Source organism: Scyliorhinus canicula, chromosome 8 (assembly GCF_902713615.1).
Source record: "Scyliorhinus canicula chromosome 8, sScyCan1.1, whole genome shotgun sequence".
NCBI classification, from domain to species: Eukaryota; Metazoa; Chordata; class Chondrichthyes; order Carcharhiniformes; family Scyliorhinidae; genus Scyliorhinus; species Scyliorhinus canicula.
The window spans coordinates 96,927,802-96,948,606 of record NC_052153.1 but is presented as its reverse complement, the minus strand read 5'-3'; the positions used below and the strand labels follow the sequence as shown (position 1 = coordinate 96,948,606).

The 20,805-nt window shown below is 44.9% G+C and overlaps 1 protein-coding gene across 1 annotated transcript in view; it reads right to left on the bottom strand.

Moving 5' to 3' along the window:
* The window catches only part of si:dkey-96l17.6 (kinesin-like protein KIN-14I), a 73,019-nt gene that overhangs the window by 37,601 nt on the left and 14,613 nt on the right, over window positions 1-20,805 (bottom strand). The window contains exons 3-7 of the mRNA XM_038803882.1: window positions 17,343-17,476; window positions 11,848-11,945; window positions 8,932-9,033; window positions 5,681-5,780; window positions 1,962-2,154 (exon numbers count right to left, since the gene is read on the bottom strand). Coding sequence (XP_038659810.1) covers window positions 1,962-2,154; window positions 5,681-5,780; window positions 8,932-9,033; window positions 11,848-11,945; window positions 17,343-17,476 — 627 coding nt within the window. The remainder of the gene's footprint in view (window positions 1-1,961; window positions 2,155-5,680; window positions 5,781-8,931; window positions 9,034-11,847; window positions 11,946-17,342; window positions 17,477-20,805) is intronic.

Genomic DNA, 20,805 nt, shown 5'->3' with positions numbered 1-20,805 from the left:
AAAAGGAAGCTCAAGCCATTGTGGACGCTGTGCGGCATTAGAGGCACTACCTAGCTGGTAGGAGGTTCACCCTTGTCACCGACCAACGGTCGGTAGCCTTTATGTTCAACAACACACAGCGGGACAAGATTAAGAATGATAAAATCTTGAGATGCAGAATCGAACTCTCCACCTATAATTACGATATTGTGTATCATCCCGGGAAGCTCAATGAGCCCCCAGATGCCCTGTCCCAGGGCACATGTGCCAGAGCGCAAGATGACCGACTCCGGGCCATCCACAATTACCTCTGTCACCCGGGGGTCACCTGACTTCTCCACTTCAGCAAGTCCCGCAACCTGCCCTACTCCACCGATGAGGTCAGGGCCATGACCAGGCACTGCCAAGTCTGTGCGGAGTGTAAGCTGCAGTTCTATCGACCAGACAAGGCCCATCTGGTGAAGGAATCCCGTCCCTTTGAGCGCCTCAGCATCGATTTCAAAGGGCCCCTCACCTCCACTGACCGCAACGCGTATTTTCTTAATGACGTTAACGAGTATTCCCGTTTCCCCTTTGCCATACAATGCCCCGACATGATTGCGGCCACTGTCATTAAGGCCCTGCACAGCATCTTCATCCGGTTCAGTTTCCTCACTTACGTCCACAGTGACCGGGGCTCCTCGTTCATGAGTGACGAGCTGCGTCAGTACCTGCTCGGTAAGGGCATTGCCTCGAGCAGGACTACCAGCTACAACCACCGGGGAAATGGACAGGTGGAGAGGGAGAACGCAACGGTATGGAAGGCCGTCCTTCTGGCCCTACGGTCTAGAATTCTCCCAGTTTACCGCTGGCAGGAGGCCCTCCCCGACATGCTGCACTCCATTAGGTTGCTCCTTTGCACAGCCACGAACGAGATCCCTCATGACCGCCTATTTGTTTTCCCCAGGAAATCCACCTCCGGGGTCTCACTTCTGTCCTGGCTGACAACACCGGGGCCTGTCCTCCTCCGAAACCATGTGAGGAGCCATAGGTCCGACCCCCTGGTCGAGAGGGTCCAGTTTCTTCACGCCAACCCTCAGTATGCCTACATGGCGCACCACGACGGCCGACAAGATAGTCTCCCTCCGGGATCTGGCACCCGCCGGTTCCCCTGCGACCATCACCTACCCCCCCCCCCCCCCACCCTACACTGGACACCTCCCCCGTCCCTACATCCCCCCTCCCCCCATCGCCGACCTACAGTGATGAAGCTCCAGATGATACGCTCCTGGAGTCAACAAGCCCAACACCCGTGCCCGCAGCGATGAGTTCAACACCGGTGCCCGCAGCAAAGTCGGAGCTGAGGCGATCACGGAGAACGATCAAGGGGCCGGACAGACTCGATCTGTGATCCCACTTCACCCCCGCTGGACTTCAATTTTTTAACAGGGGGTGAATGTGGTGAACGTATGCTATTACAATGTACTGTGTAGTATGATGTTGATGCCCTTGTGGGCTCCGCCTGTGGCTCCACCGCTCGGGGGTGGTACATAAACCTGTAAGCCTGTAGGCGGCACTCAGTACAGAGCAGTCGCAGGCAGGCACAGATCTAGCCTATTAAAACCACTGTTCACTTCAACTCTTCGTTTCATGCGAATTGATGGTCACATCAAGGTCAAAGAATGCATTAATCCAATAGCTGTGAAGTCTGAATTGAATTACATGCAAAAATGACAACATTTCTTAATATTTTAACATCCAGAAAGTAAATGTCTGAGGCCTTTGTGAGAGATATTTTCTGACAGCATCAAAAGAGGGTACAGTGATTCCTCAGATTTGCGCTGGGTAATATTGAGAAATCATGGGAGTCATTAATTGAAATCACAGATAACGATAAAATTACTTTTAAATTGAGTCAAAACCAAAGGCTAAGAAACTGTTTCTGTTTGACAGAGGTTCCAAGCCACTGACTGTCTGGAGAGTTGATAATAATTAAAACTAACCTGTTTGTATCTCTGAAGATTTCTTCCTGTGAAGTTGAACAGTTGAAAACTTGATCAAATTGGAACTCCTTCACAGCACGACTGCTTTTGATGGTCACTGTGTATTCATCAGGTGAATGGACAATACAGTGACTTCCACGGTCTAGCTCAGATTTACTCAAAGGCCGTATACGACAGAAAACACGGATTTTTCCTATAGAATACAAAGTGATCGGTGTTAGAACAATTCATTGTGGTAACGTTCATGATTTCAGGTCGAATGTTTTTGCAACTCTTTTCCTGCAAATAGTTGCTTGCTATATTTTTCAGAAGAAAGTAATCAAAATAATCGTCCATATTGATCTCTGCACATTTATTATGGGGCCTGTGTGGTACCTTTAGCACTGTAGCTGTCCAGGCCAGTGTGCTTGGGTCACCAAATGATGCTGCAAAGGTTTTATACACGAGAAATCAGATACATTCAAGCTAGTGTTGCTCGTTCTGGGTGAGTGTGCTTAACACTCAATTTGGCTCTGTTTCGTTCGTTAGCTTTGGAGTCGCCAGGTATCGTTAAGATAATGCCACAAGTTTCAAGGTCAAGTTCAAAGCAATAAAACCATACACCAATTAGTAAGTTCAAACAAGACACGTTTATTATATTACAGTAATCTACTAATCATGCATATAAACTATAAGACTAGGCTGATCCTACCACTACTAGGCCAAATACTTATCTGGATAAGGGGACTGCCGGATCAGGGAACAATGGCTTCTAGCTTTGTCCAGGGTCCGCAGGCTTCCAGTGGTTATGGTCTAAAGGGGTCAGGAGTGTCTATTCCCATAGCGTGCGTTGTGACTTACTTGCTGGCGGCTTCTGTCCAGACCTCTCCTGCACAAGGTTCTTCTGCTGCAACGGTGTTCTGCTGGGAGGGCTAGCTGGTCAAGGAGAGGCTGACAGAGAGAGCGAGCTGGGGTCAGGGTCTCTGTTTTATACTCCTCTCAGGGTCTTGTGCCCACCTGGGCAGACTCTCTATACTCTTGTAATCGATTGGGTCTCTTCCCAATCGATTGATTTGAATTCCCCAATAACGGGACAGTATCTCGATCACTGGGGCGGTTCTTGGGACTCATTGTTTTGGGCTTCTTTGGCGCCGAAAGGTCTGGCCTTCCATTCAATGTATCGATTAGTGTTAACTTGTGTCTTTTGTGCCTGGGGATCGCCCGGTATCGCCTCATTAATATGCTAATTGTATCTTTTCATAGCGTTGTCTGGTTTCAGCAACAGCCAAAACTGGTTTCTGCAGCAGTCCAAATATACAAGCGCTCTGCAAGCTGCTTGCTTTTTACAACATGTCCATTTTCCCTGTATTCCCTGCAATCTTCCATTTTGTGTTTGGTCAGTGGTCACCCCAGGTGGCTACACTAGGTAGCTGTGTTGTGTCTTCTAGACCTCATTGGAACGCCATTGGGCCTTAAATGGTTCAAATCTAAGGAGAACTGTTACTGAGGATGGAGGAAATGAAAGGCTCAGAATCTTGCTAACCCTCTTGACTGATGTAATTATGGCACAGTAGGACGTGTGACCCGCTGTGATGGAAATAACTGATTTATTCTGAAGTCCACAGGTCAGATAACACCAGTATTGGTACATCTGAGGCTCCACATTAAATTTTGTTCTCGCTGGAGCAAACAATTTACTATTGCCTAGATTCCTTCAGAAATTAGGAATTAAAAATGGCCATTTCTGTGAGGCCTTTCTGTTGTGCAAGACCTGCACTGTGATTTTTTTGACCAGGGCACCCTGGATAAGAATGGAAAATATATCTGTTTTTCAACTATATCATGATTATCAAAATCTTTTCTGATCACCAATGAATAAAAGGCATACTAATTTTATTTTGATGAATTTAGAGTACCCAATTTTTTTTTCCAATTAAGGGGCAATTTAGAGTGGCTAATCCCACCTACCCTGCACATCTTTTTGGGCTATGGGGGTGAAACCCACACAAACACAGGGAGAATGTGCAAACTCCACATGAACACTGGCCCAGGACTGGGATAGAACCCAGGTCCTCCGCGCCATGAGGTAGCAATGCTAACCACTGCGCCATTGTGCCAATAAGAGGCATACTTAATCCTAGATTGGATTGGCTGACTGATAGAAAGCAGAGGGTCAAGATTAATGGGTCCTTCTCTGGCTGGCGAACTATAACCAGCAGGGTGCCGCAGGGGTCAGTTCTTGGACCTCAAATGTTTACAATTTATATCAATGATTTGCAAGCATGGACAGAGTGTAAAAATTTACAGATGATACAAAAATAGGTGGGAAAGCGGTCAGTGAAGATGAGATAAAGATATTACATATATATAAATAGGCGAGGAGATTGGGACAAAATTTGTCAGATGGAGTTTAATGTAGATTAGTATGAGATTATTCATTTTAGCCAAAAAAATAGAAAAGCAAATTATTATCTAAATGGAAAGCAGATTCAAGATGCGTCTGGGCAGAGGAATCTGGGTGTCTGTTAATGAATCGCAGAAAGCTGGTATGTAGGTACACTATGTAATTAAAAAGACAAATGTAAATATTGCAAAAGGACTGGGGTATAAAAGTAGAGAAGTGTTATTGCAATTGTATAGGGTATTGGTGACACCACATGTGGAGGTTTGTGTCCAGTTTTGGTCTCCTTGTTTGAGGAAGGATGTGGTGACATTGGAGGCAGTTCAGAGAAAGTTCACCAGATTGATTCCAGAGATGAAAAGGTTGGCGTTTGAGGAGAGATTGAACAGTTTGGCCTCATACTCGCTAGAGTTTGGAAAGATGAGATGGGATCTCATCGAGATGTATAAAACACTACATGAGATTGTTAAAGTAAACACAGACCAAATGCCTTTCTGGGGTAATCTAGAACGAGAGGTCACAGATTTGGTTGCGAGGTAGATTTAGAACTGAGATGAAGAGGAACTACTTTTTGTAGAGGGTGGTGAATTTGTGGAACTTGTTACCCCATAGTGCAGTGGAATCTGCGTCATTAAATGTTTTCAAGCAGGAGATAGATATATTTCTGATTTAAAAAATGGGTTAAAAGGATATAGGCAACAGGTGGGAGGTTGGAATGAGACCAGGAAGAGAGAAGCCATGATCTGATTGAATGGCAGAGCAGGCTTGAAGGGCTAAATTGTCTTATTCCTATGTTCCTACGCTCCTATGTATGTTAATATATAAACTACAAATTAGTTAGATGTGAATAAGAGGCACCTTGTACAAAGGTTAAGAAATGATCCTAGATGTCATAAGCTGGGAGAGCAAAATGTTTGTAACTGCTGCTTGAGCTCAAAGGTATTTTTTGATATAAATATACATATTTTTGTAATATTCTTTGTTCAATTTGTTTGCTGACTGAAACTCTTCATGAAAATACTAGCAGCCATTTTGCTGATATGCAATGATGCTGACACTGATGAACAGTTGTGACCTGTATGTATGTAAATATATAAAGTAATAAGAGTTTGAACAGAAATTATATATGGTCACTATATATACATTAAACAATACCTCATTCAGGATATGTACCTCAGGATATGAGGCCACAAGTAATGCATACATCTCAGACTAAATTGATACTTTTTTTGCATACTCTTCCTTATTTTGCAGGAATGAATGTTAATTCCATCCAAGCATAGCAAGAGTAATGAAGTCTGCCATGACAGTGTATTCTACACATGATGTTCATACACACCTTTTAAATCCTCCAACATATTGTAGTACTTCTTTCTTAGAGTCCTCTCGGTATTAAATTTCTTTACCAGGTTCTTATTTTCCAACTTCAGATGTTCTAACTACACGGAAAGAAAAACATTGCATGATGGCGAAAGGATCTTCAATGCTCTCACTAAGGCTGTAATGAGGTCAGTTGCTGGGTTATCCTGGCAGAATCCGAACTAATGGACAGCAAGTAGATTATTGCTGAAAAGTGCCTCTTGATAGCACTGTTGATAACACCTTACGCAGATTACTGATTTTCTACACCCTGATCCTCTACCAGGGTGGTCTCGGAGTTCTCCACTTCCTCATCCCCGACCAACATCACCCTCCTCCACCTGACTGAGGTTGTTCTTACTCTGAACAACAGCTCCTTCAACACCACACACCTCCTCCAAACAAAAGGTTTTGCTAAGTATGCCTACATGTATCCTGGTTATTCCTGGGTTTTGGTGGGATATGTGGAACAGCCAAACTGCCTCTGTAGTCCCTTTTTCCGTTACATTGATGACCGTGTGCTGCCTCCTGCTCTAGCCATGTACTGGAAACCTTCACTGACTTTGTTTCCAATGTCTGCCTCTCTCTCACCTTCATCAGGTCCATCTCTGACTTCCCTTCCTTGACTTCTTTGTCTACATTTCTGGAGATAGGCTATTTCCTAATGTTCACTACAAACCTATGGACTCCCGCAATTACCTTGTCTACATTTCCTCATGCCCTGCTTCCTGTAAGGACTCCATTCAATTTTCCAGTTTCTCTATCTCTGCTGCATCAGTCCTGATGATGCGCCAGTACGATAGGTGAAGTCACCATAGTCCCAGATAACTGTAGGTTGCTTTCCCCTTTGAGGGAGAGAGCAGACTGGTGGTGATTTAACCTGAGAAACATCACACCTCAGGTGAGGGGCAAGGTTGAGAAGGCAGGGCCTTCATGAATAATGATGAGCCAGTGCTTCTGGCATGTTTTCCATTTTCCTCAACTGAGTCTCCCATTCAGTGTGGTTGACAGGATCCTTCACTTACCCATTTAGCAAATCTGCTCTCATCTCTTCTCCTTCCTCCCAGCACCATGATAGGGTCGCCCTTGTTCTCACCTTCCGCCTCACCAGTCTTTATATTCAGTGGATTATCCTTCTCCATTTCCGCCAGCTCCAGTGTCATGTCGCTGCCAAGCACAGCTTCCCTGCTCTCCCCTTTCAGTATGCCAAAGGCACTATTCCCTCCATGACAACCTAGTCCATTCCTTAGTTACCCCTAACAATCCCTCCCTTCCCTATGCCACATTTCAGTGCAAGTGTAGGAGATGCAAAACCTGTACTTTCACCTCCTCCCTTCTCACTGTCCATTGACCCAAATACTCCTTCCAGGTGAAACAGTGATTTACTTCTTTCAATTTAGTCTACCATTTTTGCTGTACATAATGTGGTCTCCACTACATTGGGGAGAGCAAATGCAGACTAGCTGGCTGCTTTGTGGAACACCGCCATTCAGTCTGCAAGCATGACCCTAAGCTTCTGTTTGCTTGTCTTTTTAATTCTCCATCTTGCACCACGTTACCCTTTCTGTCCATGGCTTGCTACAATGGTTCTAGTGTAGCTCAACATAAGCTTGAGGAACAGCAATTTATCTTTTTACTTGCAACTCTACACCGTTCTGTAGTCAACATCGCGTTCAACGGCTTTCGGTTATAACTTCTGCTTTCATCTTTTTCTATGGCCAGAATTTTATGTTACTCGACCATGCTTAGTGAAATTGGAAGCGCCTGCTCCCACCCCTGTCTTGAGATTGCCTGGATACTGGATTTTCTGGGGGTTCAGGCCATAGTCGACCGGAAAATGAGTCTACCTGCCTGAGGTGGAAATGGAGGTGGAAGAGTCCAAAGGGAACAGGTTAAAAGGTCACCTCTGGTCCCAAAAGGATCTCTGCCCAGTTCTTCTGATGCAATCAGCAGCTCATCTATGTACAGTTGAGCCTTCTGACCCCTTGAAACCTGCCACCCTCTCAACCTCATCCTTACTCCCTCAACCCCTCATCCATTATCCACTTTATGAACAATACCCACCAACTCTATTCTCACATTTGGAAGCTGTTGAATAGCCTATAAAACTCTCCAAGTAAACAGATTCTTCAATCTGGCTGTGTAAACAGTGTCTAGTATTTGTACAATGATTAGGCGGTTCGATTGTAGCCGAGAGCCCATAAAATTCCCTTTTTAAATACACAACTCTTGCTACAGCATTTTATGATAAACTCCAAAGGAGGGAAAACCATTTTACTTAACTTTTAAACTCTTTCTGCCTCCAATGCATGATTCACACCTCCATACAGCTGGGGTAACATTTGACAATTGCTAAAGTTTGGCCACCTCCATGAAATTTTTAAAAAACTTACCAGAGATGCATTCTTAATAAATCCACAAAACTGTTTATTGCCTCCATATTAGACGCAGGTGGGTGCTGGGGTCTGCTCCCTCCCTGGAAGTTGTGAAAATGTCCAAGGATGGAAGAAAAGCTGGGACCTCAGGGTGGACCACTCGGCAGCTATTTTCTTTTGTTCCTACCTCCATTTGGGCAGTTTCTCCCACTGAAACCACACTTTAGTCAATTTTCTGCAGAAACAGCTCCTCATAGATCAGGGCACCATTTTGAATTGCAACCCCGATCTCTACATGACCCCCCCTTTCAGATCCCACCTGCATTCTGCACCCAATTAACCCTCAAACCTTGTTGAGGCCTCTGGGAACCCCCTTCAATGGGCTTGGCCCTGCCAGGCCCGTGCCGGTCAGTGCCATGCTCAGAGATCCATGCACTGCCTGCCGGGCACCCTGGCAGGCACCCGGCACCATGGAAGTGCCACCCAAACAATCTGTCAGTGCCAGAGTGCACTGCTGGGGTGCCCGGGTGGCACTGCCAGGGAGCTAGGCTGGCAGTGCCACAGTGCCCTGGTGCCAGATGGAGCAACATGGTCCTACCCTGTCCTGTACCCAAGTACCTGGAGGTCTCTATTGGCCTGTGAGACCTTCCAAGGTGCCATTTTGCCTGGTCCACATTTGTGGAAACCAGTACCAAATGGCACCCTGACAAGGTCTCGCAGTTGTAGCTGTTGACTCCTCGGTACATTTACATATGCTGACCTGGATCACACCCAGCGAGGCCATAATTCAGATCGGGCCGGGCGCAATGTAGTTGCTGAATTAACGTTATGCTCAAGTGAGAGTATGCTAACTAACCTCCGCCTGCAAGGTCTCTACTTTATTAGCAGCACTTGTCCATCCCGTTGTTGCTGAGTCTTCCATACCCGATGTCCTTTTATCCAATTCGTCCTTCAGCCCCTAAGTCCAGAATATAAAATTGCAAAGAAAATTTGTTGTAAAATGTAACTACAAATAAACACTGGATCTGAAATGAGTGTGTAGAATATTAAAGTCTGAATATATAATGGTCGTACCTAAAACTCCTTCTGCTATTTTAGCAGGGTCATTAACTAAGTTATTTTCAAATGTTTAACAACTTTGCTCCAATAGTAGACACCAATTTTCATCTTCAGCAAACCAGGGGCTGGTTTAGCTCACTGGGCTAAATCACTGGCTTCTAAAGCAAACCAAGCAGGCCAGCAGCACAATTCGATTCCTGTACCAACCTCCCCGGACAGGCGCCGGAATGTGGCGACTAGGGGCTTTTCACAGTAACTTCATTAAAGCCTACTCGTGACAATAAGCGATTTTCATTTTTTCATTTCATTTCCTATGCTGATAATCCACCACATTTCAGAATCCTTTTGATTAATTAATTAAAATTTAAATAACAAAAGCAATTTTTAAATGGAATCTGAATAAGAACTTCACATCAATGCCTTGACCTGTATTTTTAATTAATTACCCAGGAAATGTTTTATAGATTAAAAGCTAATCTGACACCTGAAGAGCTCCACAAAATGACCCCCAACCTCAACCCCCCCCCGCCCCGAACCACCCGATAACCCCCCATAACTATCTGAGTTCCCTCTCCCACTAACCCTCTGATCCAACCTGATTACACGACCACCTGATTACATTTCCAACTCGACTTTACTTTGCAAAAACTGAGTACCCCTTGACCACCTGACTACCGTCCTGACCAGACTCGTTTACCCTCCAATCACCTGACTACTCCTGACCTGACTACCCACTCACCCAACTAATGACCTACAAACCTCACCCACCTCATCTACCTACCTACCGCAGCCACCTACCTACCTTACCTTCCTTTCCACCTCATACACTAACCCACTAACATTTATTATGAGACTGAACCTTTAAATGCTTATCAAAATACAGCAGCTAGTGCCATAAAATGGGGCATGTCCTCTCTTTCCACTAACTCTATTCTACTCCGATGGAGTTCCGCAGCAAACATTGTGCCTTGCATTTCTGTGTCAGCCGGGATTGGAAGATCTTAGAAGAAATGCGCAGCAGTATCTGGTTGTGGAAATCTTTGTGGGCTGATCTGAAGTTTCAGGCCCAATCTAATTCCTGTGATACTCCATTAGTTACAGTTTACCAAACAGAAAGATCAATTTATCTTGACTTTTTGTTTCCTGTCGGTTAGTCGGCCCCCTATCTGTGCTAATAAATCACCCCTAACACCGCATTCTCTTATCTTGTGTAGTGACCTCTTACATAGCACTTTTTCAAATACATTTTGGAAACCAAATACAATACATCTACTGATTCCCCTTTATCCACTGTTTGTTACATCCTCAAAGAATTCTGATAAATTTGTCAAACATAATTTCCCTTTCACAAAGCCATGTTGATGCTGCATTACGATTTTCTAAAAGTCCTGCTGGTACCTCTTTAGTAAAGAATTCTAGCATTTTCCCAATGACAGACAATAGGCTGACCGGCCTTTGATTTTTAAAAATTCTGTCTCTCCTTTTTTAAACATAGTTGTTACATTTGCACTTTTCAATCTAGTGGGACCTTATAGACTGTCGGGAAATTTTGAGGATTACACCCAATATCTCTGTTGCCACTTCTTTTAAGAGCCTCAGATACAGGTCATTAGGTCCAGGGGACTTGTCAGTCTTAAATCTTACAGCATTCCCATTATTTTTTTCACTAGTGAGAGTGATTATTCTATTTTCCTCTCTCCCTTTTGCCTCTTACTTTTGAACGATACCTGAGATGCTTTTTTGTGCCTTGTTCTGTCAAGGTGGATACAAACTATTTGTTCAAAATCTCTGTAATTTCCTTGTTTCCGATTATTAATTCTCCAGGCTCACTTTTGCTGCTCTTTTTCTTTTTATGTCCTGATTTACGTTTTTAACATATGTTCTTATATATTCTTGCTTGATTTCAAATGTCCTCCATTTTCTTTCATACTTTGCTGGTTTCTAAAACTTTATTAGTCCACTGCCATACCAATAATCTTCACAGCATTGTACAAAGATATAACATATGCAACTCTCCAGTCCTCTGGCACCAACCCTTCTGTTGAAGGAAGACTGGAAAATAATGACCAGTGCCTCTGCAATTTACACTTTCATTTCTCTCAGTATCCTTGGATGGATATCATTGGATCCTGGTGCCTTATCAACTCCAAGAACCAACAGCCTACCTAATACCTCTTCCTTAGCAATTTTAAACACTTTAAAGATTCCTCTTTCAATGTGACATTCATAGCATCTTGTTCCTAGATGCAAAGTATTAATTCAATACCTCAGCCATGCCCTGGCCGCCCTGTGTAATTTCCCTTTTTTGGTCCCCCATTGGCCCCACTCTGCCTTTTACTGCTCCATTACTATTTATGTGCCTTTCGAAGATTTTGGGACTCTGTTTAACATTTAGCAACTGTTTTCTTTTCATACACTTTCTTTGCTTCTCTTATATGCTTTTTCACTTCCTGTTCAGCCTGGGTCTTGTTTTTATTATCCACCTGACATCTATCGTAAGCACATTTTTCTACTTCGTCTTATCCCTTTTATCATCCAGGAAACTATGGATTTGTTTGCCCTGCCTTTCCACTTCATGGGTCTATACCTTGTCTGTGCACAAACCAACTCTTCTCTAAAGGCTGCCCAATGTTCACATACAATTGACACAAAAATTCACCTTTCTAATAAAATGCCAATCATTTAAGGTAAATATAGGGCAATTTTCTCTCACCTGTCCATCAATTGTGTTGCTATCAGCAGAAAATAGTTGTTTAATTTCCTCCTGTCCCAGATGAAGTCTCAACTTTGTCTCTTGTGTCTTTCTAGATCCTTTCATACACAGAATGTTTTACAATAATTATTATTGATTGCTGCAATTTTATGATCATTGTTTAATTGATGCAATTAGTGAGGCAAAACCATTTCTATTAAGCTCAATCAAAAAGATGGAGATAATTTTTTGACATTAATCATCTAAGGTAGGAGAAAAAATAATTTAAAATTGATTCAAATTGGTTAAATGAAAATGCTTTCACTCTGCATTAACAGCCCAGTTAAATTTTCCACCCCAAAAAAATTATTGTTAGGCACAGAGCAGAAGAGTTTCAATCGTAAATTAATAGATATTGATTGTCTATTATATTTAACACAAGTTTGTTCTCACTCTTACCATTGCCGAAGTTCAGGTTTTATTTTAATTTTCAAATGTCAGTTCCTGTTATTCATTATTAGCTGAAAGACTAGGGAGAATTTTCGGTTTCGGGTCATGAACATGACGCAAGAAAAATTTAATAAGGACACACCAAGTCAAATAAAGAAACGGAGTTTTATTTACAACAGGTATGTACATGGCCTGGTAGATTCCTGTTCTGGTCAGTGTCTCTGACCTGCTCTCTTATATGGCTAGTTAAGTTCAGCTTCTGGTCAATGATAACCCGATGGATGTTGATAGTGGGGGATTTGGTGATGGTAATGCCATTGAATGTGAAGGGTGATGGTTAGATTTTCCAGTGTTGGAGATGGTCATTTTCTGGCAATTGTGTGGCCTGAGTGTCACTTGCTACTTCTCAGCCCAAGCCTGGATGTCCAGGTCTTGCTGCATTTGGACATGGACTGCTTCATTGTCTGAGGAGTCGCTAATGCTGCTGAAAATTGTGGAATCATCACTTCTTTTTTTTAAATTTAGAGTACCCAATACTTTTTTTTTCCAATTAAGTGGCAATTTAGTGCGGCCAATCCACTTACCCTGCACATCTTTGGGTTGTGGGGGGTGAGACCCATGTAGACACGGGGAGAATGTGCAAACTCCACTAGGACAGTAACCCAAGGCCGGGATCGAACCCCGGTCCTCAGCTTCGTGAGGCAGCAGAGCTAACCACTGCACCCCTGTGCCACCCCGTGGAATCATCACTTCTGAGCCAGTGAACTCAGTAGTGAGCAGCATCAGGTCTTCACAAAAAGCAAAAACTGAAATTAGTTATTTTCTTGATGCAGTAAGTCCAGCAGCAGATGATGTTCTCTTAAACAATGTGTGCAGGAGCCCACTGTCGATTTTGATACCATTATTAAAGCCTTCGACCTCTATTTTAGCCTGAAGCAAAATTTACTAATTGAATAAGTACATTTTAACCAGTGCTCCCAATGACGTGGGAAATTGGTTGTATTATTCCAAACTGAAGTCGCCCAGTTAGATTTTGCGGATACAGGGTGCTGAAAAATGTGTTAATCCTTGATTTCATAGTCGTCGGTGTTTGGAATGAAAAATTCTCTGACTTTCTGCAGATGATCTTATGGTCCAGTATGCAAGACATGCTGAGCTTTAAGCATTTAATTTAGCTATAACTCATGGCAACTCCAAGGCTTGATATGACTGCTGATTGGGTAGGTCCTCAGGCAGTGACCCCATCATATCAAAGCCTGCCAAACTAACCTAAAGGATGGGAAGTCCAATGCTGACAGATATTTTGAGATGCTTGCAATGTGACACGAAAACCCAGACTAGATGAAAAAACTGCCCGGCTTGGGATGCAGACTGCTTCCAGTGTGGCGAAAGTGAACATTTCAAGCATTTCTGCAAATCCAACAACTTTAATTGAGGTCACATGCCAGCCGATATTTAAGTTCTTCTAAGAACTGGAAAATCCAGAAAACAATGCTAGAGTTCCTCGGGGAAGTAGATAGTCTTAATCCAGACAACTGGCCTGTTACAATCCAAGTTGAAGGCTTTAATATTACTTTAACATTAATACTGGAGTGGCTGTTAACATATTAGCAGACGAGCTTGACTGGCTTCAGCTGATGGCCCTTTATCCATCAGACATCAAGATGCAAGGAGAAGGTGGCATAGACCTTCCAATCAAAGGCAGGATTATTGCTCATTTTAGGTACAAGGGGCGACAGATCATTCATTCCACCCATGTTCTTCATAATAAATGTACATCCTTTTTGAGTGGCGATGCTGGCATACTTCTAGGAATCCTAGAAAAAAAACAGCTGAGAATGTTCGTACATCCAGCAGTGAGTTGCTGTCTTTCATAGATCTACCATCCACTAGACCCTGGGCAGATAAGGAAGTTATGAATTTCTCAGTTCTTCATGAAGTAAGGTGAAGAGTTGCAGTGTGCAGAAGGCAATCAGCAGACAATGACTATCTCCATGAAGACCTGATGAAGTTGAAATGTCTCTTCCTAGAGAGTGATGAGGCAGAATCCTTTGCAGTACTGAGTGATCACTTAGAGGGTGAGGCCCTGGAAAATGATCCATCATTGTTGGATGCACCTTATGATGTCTCTGTTGTCTTTCTAGAAAAAATCAGTTGTGTTTTTAGTGGCTGAGCAGCATTCAGAACTTAGTTCCCCTGAATATATTGATGCATCACCTACAGCACAGAGAATCCCTGCAGCACAGAAGGAGGCTATTCCCCCCATCGAGTCTGCACTAACCCTCTGAAAGAGTACTCTACCTAACCAACACCCCCGCTCTATCCCTACAACCCTGCACAGTGATCATAGCCAATAACCCTAACCAGCACATCTTTGGACTATGGGAGGAAATGGAGTGCCCGGAGGAAACCCACGCAGACACTGGAAGAAAGTGCAAACTCCACACAGTCACCCAAGGCCAGAATCGTACACGGATCCCTGCTGTTGTGTGGCAGCAGTGCTAACCACTGTGCCACCATTGTTCTCCTGTTGTATTTCCTGTTGTTCATGCAAAGCCTTCCACAGAAGATGCCTTCCCTGAGTTCAGGTTTGAATCCATAGAAGATCACCCTGCTGAAGAGCTGGTACCTTCTCTGGGTTAGTGTCAATTGGCACCTACACTTCATCCTAGCTGAAAGTCTTCTCTTCAGAGTTGGAAGTCAGCACAGACGCTGTAGCAGAATATCGGGCACACCTGAATTTGCAGAATCCTGTGCAGCAATCCTGTCCCATGTTCCATGGGAAATGTTCCATGGGATATTCATTTCATCATAGAAGATGAGGCTGTCTTGTCTCCATTTTCTCAGCAATTCTTCTCATTGCCCATAGGGAGACATGTGGCTCTGTTACCTTTCAACAAGGTCTCACATAGGGGATTAGCATGTAAAATTAAAGTGCATGGGATTGGGGGTCGCATATTGTGCTGGAGAGAGAACTGATTTACAGACAGGAAACAAAGAGTAGGAATAAATGGGCCTTTTTCCAAGTGGCAGGCAGTGATTACTGTAGCAATCAGTGATAGGACTCCAGCTATACACAGTGTATATTAATTATTTAGAGGAGGAAAGAAAATGTAATATCTCCAAATTTGCAGATGACATAAATCTGGGTGGCAGGGTGAGCTGTGAGAAGGATGCAAAGATGCTTCAGTCTGATTTGGGGCATGTTGAGTGAGTGGCATCGCAGATGCAGTATAATGTGGATAAATATAATGTTATTCACTTTGGCAGCAAAACTAAGATGACAGATTATTATCTAAATTGCTAGCGATTGGGAGAAGGGAATGTGCAATGAGACCTGAATGTCTTTGTACACCAATAGCGGAAATAGGCATGCAGGTGCAACAGATGGTGAAAAATGCAAATGGTACATGGCTTTCATAGCAAGAGGATTTCAATACAGGAGCAGGGATGTAAGTCTTGCTGCAGTTACACAGGACCATGCCTGAAATATTTTGTACAGATTTTGTCTCTTTATCTGAGGAAGGATGTTTTTGCTTTGGAGGGAATGCAGTGAAGGTTTACCAAATAGATTCCTGGGTTGGCGAGTCAAATATAGGAGGAAAGATTGAAACGTTCATGATTATATTCGCTGGTGTTTAGAAGAATGAGGGGGGATCTCATAGAAACCTATAAAATTCTAAGAGGACTAGACAGTGTAGATGCAGGAAGGATGTTCCTGATGGCTAGACAGCCTAGGACTAGGGGTCACAGTCTAAGGATAAGGGTTAAACAATTTAGGACTGAGATGAGCAGAAATTGCTTCACCCAGAGAGTGGTGAGCCTGTGGAATTCTCTGCCATAGAAAACAGTTGAGGCCAAAACATTTAATGTTTTCAAGAATCAGTTAGATATAGTTCTTAGGGCTAAAGGGATTAAAGGATATGGAGGGAAAGCGGGATCAAGATATTGATGATCAGTCATGGTCATAATGAATAGCGGAGCAGGCTCGCAGGGCCAAATGGCCTCCTGCTTCTATTTTCTATTTTTCTATGTTTACCTCGGTGTCTGGTGGTCAGACTTAGCTTCAGGTCGCTTTATGCACTTCCTCTTCAGTCCACTGCAGCTTTATCACTGCAGGGACTGGAGAGCTGCTGGCCACCTCTGTTGGCTGGCAGCTCTCTAAGGTGGAACTTCCTCTGAGTGAGGGGCAGAAGTCTTGCTTGCAGCCACTTAACATTCTTTTGAGTGTGAAATGGCTGCTGGGCACTTAGAGACTCTTCAGAAGGCAGGATGCACGATGCCGCCATCCAAAAAATTCAGTCTATTGTTTCACGCTGCTGTTAAAAATTAGGATAACATGGAAGACGTTGTGGTAAAAAGGTTTAACAGAAAGCTTGGATGATAATATGCCACTGACTGCCAGTCATGTGTTAAACTCGAGAGAGCGAGGTTGACATCATGCCTAAGAGCTCCATACCTACCCTGTAACCTGCTCAGATGTAATATGAATAATCAAGTGTTAAGCAGATACCAGAGTATCTCCACAGTCAGTCTAAGTACCAAGTTCATGCCTGGATGCCAAGATAGAAGGATTCAATCCAAGAACATTTCTGGATCGATATACTAAGAGAATTGTATCTATGTTATTAAAACAGCACTTGGAAATCAAGAGAGCATGCAGCAAAACTTCTAATAAATATTAACACTTTCAAAGCAAATCCATAGATTCACAGAAGCCCTACAGTGCAGAAGGAGATCATTCGGCCCATCAACTCTGCACCGACCATCAGAAAGAACACCCTACTTTGGTCCACTCTTCTGCCCTATTCCCACAACCCCACCCAACCTGCACATATTTGGACAGTGAGAGGAAACCTGAGCCGGTGAAACCCACACAGACACAGGGTGAACATGCAAAGTCCACAGACAGTCACCGAAGGCTGGAATTGAACCCAAGGCCTTGGTGCTGTGAGGCAGCAGTGCTAACCATTGTTCTACCAGGCCGCACTGTAGTATTTTGGAATCATTTAAATGATAAGTAAGTTTGTTAAATTACTCTTTCTATTAGTATTTAGGTGACTTACCTGCCATAATAGAGTTTAGATGATCAGAAATACATCCAGATCTGACACTGTTCAGTGCTTTCACCACCATTTCCGCTTCCCAAAGATCAGCCTGTGCTTCTTCCAGACTCTGGAATTCCTCTGGAATCTGAGCCCTACAAAACAGGTCAACCAGCTCTAAGTACTCCCTGAAGCATATGAAGAAAGGTACAGGACATTTTGAAGAATCTGTGTCACCTGGTTGAATAGTTTGGGAGAGAATATAAATTCCTGGGATCAATCAAGAACATGTGCTCTTAAAGCTCCTTCTGCTGTTTGTTTTGGGAAGTTCATATTTTAGTAGAAGTTTTTTCATTTATACCAACTTTAAACATATGTCAAAATCTGCAATTATTGTGTAGCACGGTGGTGCAGTGATTGGCATTGCTGTCTCACGGTGCCGAGATCCCAGGTTCGAACCCGGCTCTGGGTCACTGTGCATGTGGAGTTTGCACATTCTCCCTGTGTTTGCATGTGTTTGGCCCCCACAACCCAAAAGATGTGCAGGGTAGGTTGATTGGCCACACTAAATTGCCGCTTAATTGGAAAAAGTGAATTGGGTACTCAAATTCTTTTTTAAAATGTGCACTAACTTCCGCTATGTTGCAACTTTAGGCTTTTGAGGCATTTACATATCTTAATTTGCATTGTATTTATTGTTCAAGTTATGTTTGGAGCTTAAAGCTGCCTTATTATTCCTTTGCAGCAGATGTTTCTGTGGTAAATTATACTGCATTGTAATTCACACTGTATTGCATTGCATTGTATTATGTCCTTGTGGGCTCTGTATGTGAGCCATTGCGAAGCTCTGCCCATAGGGGGAGATGAGGAGTTTGTACTGGGCTTCACCCTTGGCTCTGCCCATGGTCCGCCCATGGCTCCTCCCACTAACCGGAAGTATAAAGTGCTGCAGCCGTAAGCCTGCTCTCAGTCCCTCTGGTCGCAGGCTGGCTCAGTTGTAAGACTATTTAAACCACAGTTTGCTTCCAATCGTGTGTCTAGTGAATTGATGGTCACATCAATTTAATAGTCTTAGAAAACTTGAAGAAAACTATTATGGAATCAGCCTACAAACCTGACCGACTAGAACTCAACCCGCAGGCTGCAGAGGTGAAGGAAATCTTCCTACACCGGATCCGATGTTTCAAGGCCTACCTGGCTGAATCAAGCACTTCCGAGACTACAGAGGAGTAGAAACTCAGCCTACTGCACGCAAGGGTGAGCCATCGTATCTCGACGCAACTTAATTGTACCACCTCATATACTGAGGCCTTGGCCATGCTCGACCAAATGTACGTGCGGCCCATCAACGAGGTCTACGCGCAGCACATTTTCACGACCTGCCGCCAGTGCCCCGCGGAGGTGCTGGAAGACTTTCTGCGCGATTTAAAAGCCCTTGCTCGGGACTGAAATTTCCAGGCTGTAACAGCCGCCCAGCATATGGAACTCGCTGTCCGTGATGTATACGTTGCAGGGCTCAGGTCCAACTATGTGTGCTAGCGATTGCTTGAAAAAGGGGCCCAGAACTTGGAGGACACTGTAGAGTTAGCTACAACTATGGAGGTCTCATTCCGCAGTTTGAACTCATTCCCCGCGGACCAGGCGACCCCCATCGTGGGCCCCCGACCAGCGACAGCCCCAGGCCTGCGCCGCATGGCCACCCACCCACTATGCAGCATCAGCGTGCCATTTCTGTGGACTGCCCCAACACCCACGGCAGCACTGCCCGGCCCACAACGTGACCTGCTGCAGCTGCGGGCGCAAAGGACACTATGCCCGAGTATGCCTGGCAAAATCGTAAACTCCAAACTCCCCCGCAGTCCAGAGCACTCGCCTCCCAAACTCGCAGGTCCCGTAATGCTGCAGCGTGTCTGCCGACTCCACCCCCACTCGACATGTGCGACTCATGGGGGCCGCCATCTTGGCAACCCTCCTCCACGCGGCTGGCCACGTGCGACACATGGGGGCCGCCATCTTGGACGCCATCTTCCTCGCCGCCCGCCACGTGCGATCCATGGGGGCGGCCATCTTGGATGCTATCCTCTCCAGCCTCCGAATCTCATCTCAGCGACTACGACCTCAGCGGATAGTCATCACGGGACCACTCCAGCACAGCTGATCGAGCAGCCGACTACCCGCAACTCAACGCAGTCACGTTGGACCAGTCGCGTCCGAAACACCTCCAGAGCTCGATGATGTCCGTTAAAATCAACGGGTACAGGACACCGTGCCTCTTCGACTCCGGGAGCACCGAGAGCTTCATACACGCTGACCTGGTAAGACGCTGTTTGCTCCCTATCTTCCCTGCACGGCAAACGATCTCCCTTGCTTCGGGCTCACACTCTGTCCACATACAAGGGCGCACCGTTGCGACCCTAATGATTCAGGGCACCAGCTACTCTAATTTCCAGCTGTACGTACTCCCCGAACTCTGCGCCCCACTCTTACTTGGACTCGAGTTCCAATGTAATCTCAAGAGCCTCACACTTAGCGTCGGCGGACCCCTACCTCCACTCACTATCTGCAGTCTAGCGACGCTAAAAATCGACCCCCTCCACTCTTTGCTAACCTCACTCCAAACTGCAAACCCATAGCCACTCGCAGCAGGCGGTATAGCCTGCAGGACAGGGTATTTATCAGAACCGAGGTCCAGCGGCTCCTACGTGAGGGAGTCATGGAGGCCAGTAACAGCCCCTGGAGAGCTCAGGTGGTGGTCGACAAGACCTGGGAAAAGTTCCGAATGGTAGTGTATTATAGCCAAACCATTAACCGGTTCACGCTCCTCGATGTGTACCCCCTCCCCAGGATTGCAGACATGGTTAATCAGATCGCCCAGTACCGCATATTCTCCACGGTGGATCTGAAGTCTGCATACCACCAGCTCCCAATCCGCCCGGAGGACCGCCACTTCACGGCGTTCGAGGCAGATGGCCGCCTCTTTCATTTCCTCGCAGTCCCCTTTGGCGTCACGAATGGGGTCTTGGTGTTCCAACGAGCAGTGGACCGAATGGTGGACCAGTACGGGCTGTGGGCCACGTTTCCGTACTTGGATAACATCACCATCTGCGGCCATGATCAGCAGGACCACGACGCCAACCTCCACCGATTTCTCCAAACTGCCCAGAAACTTAATCTCACTTATAATACGGAGAAATGCGTTTTCCGCACTACCAGGCTAGCCATCTTCGGCTATGTCGTGGAAAACGGATTCCTGGGCCCCGACCCGGACCATATGCGCCCCCTCTTACAACTCCCTCAACCTCATTGTCCCAGGCTGTAGCCACCTAAGATGGACACTGGGCTGCAAAATGGAGAACTGCTAAGGCTGCAGGGAGAAAACAGTCTTAGCAAGGACAAGCAGTTTGCAGAAGGCTAATTAGCATTCTGCACGTACAGAAACCAGTTTGTGGCCAGGTGCAGAATCTCAGCTAAAGGTGTAAATGGC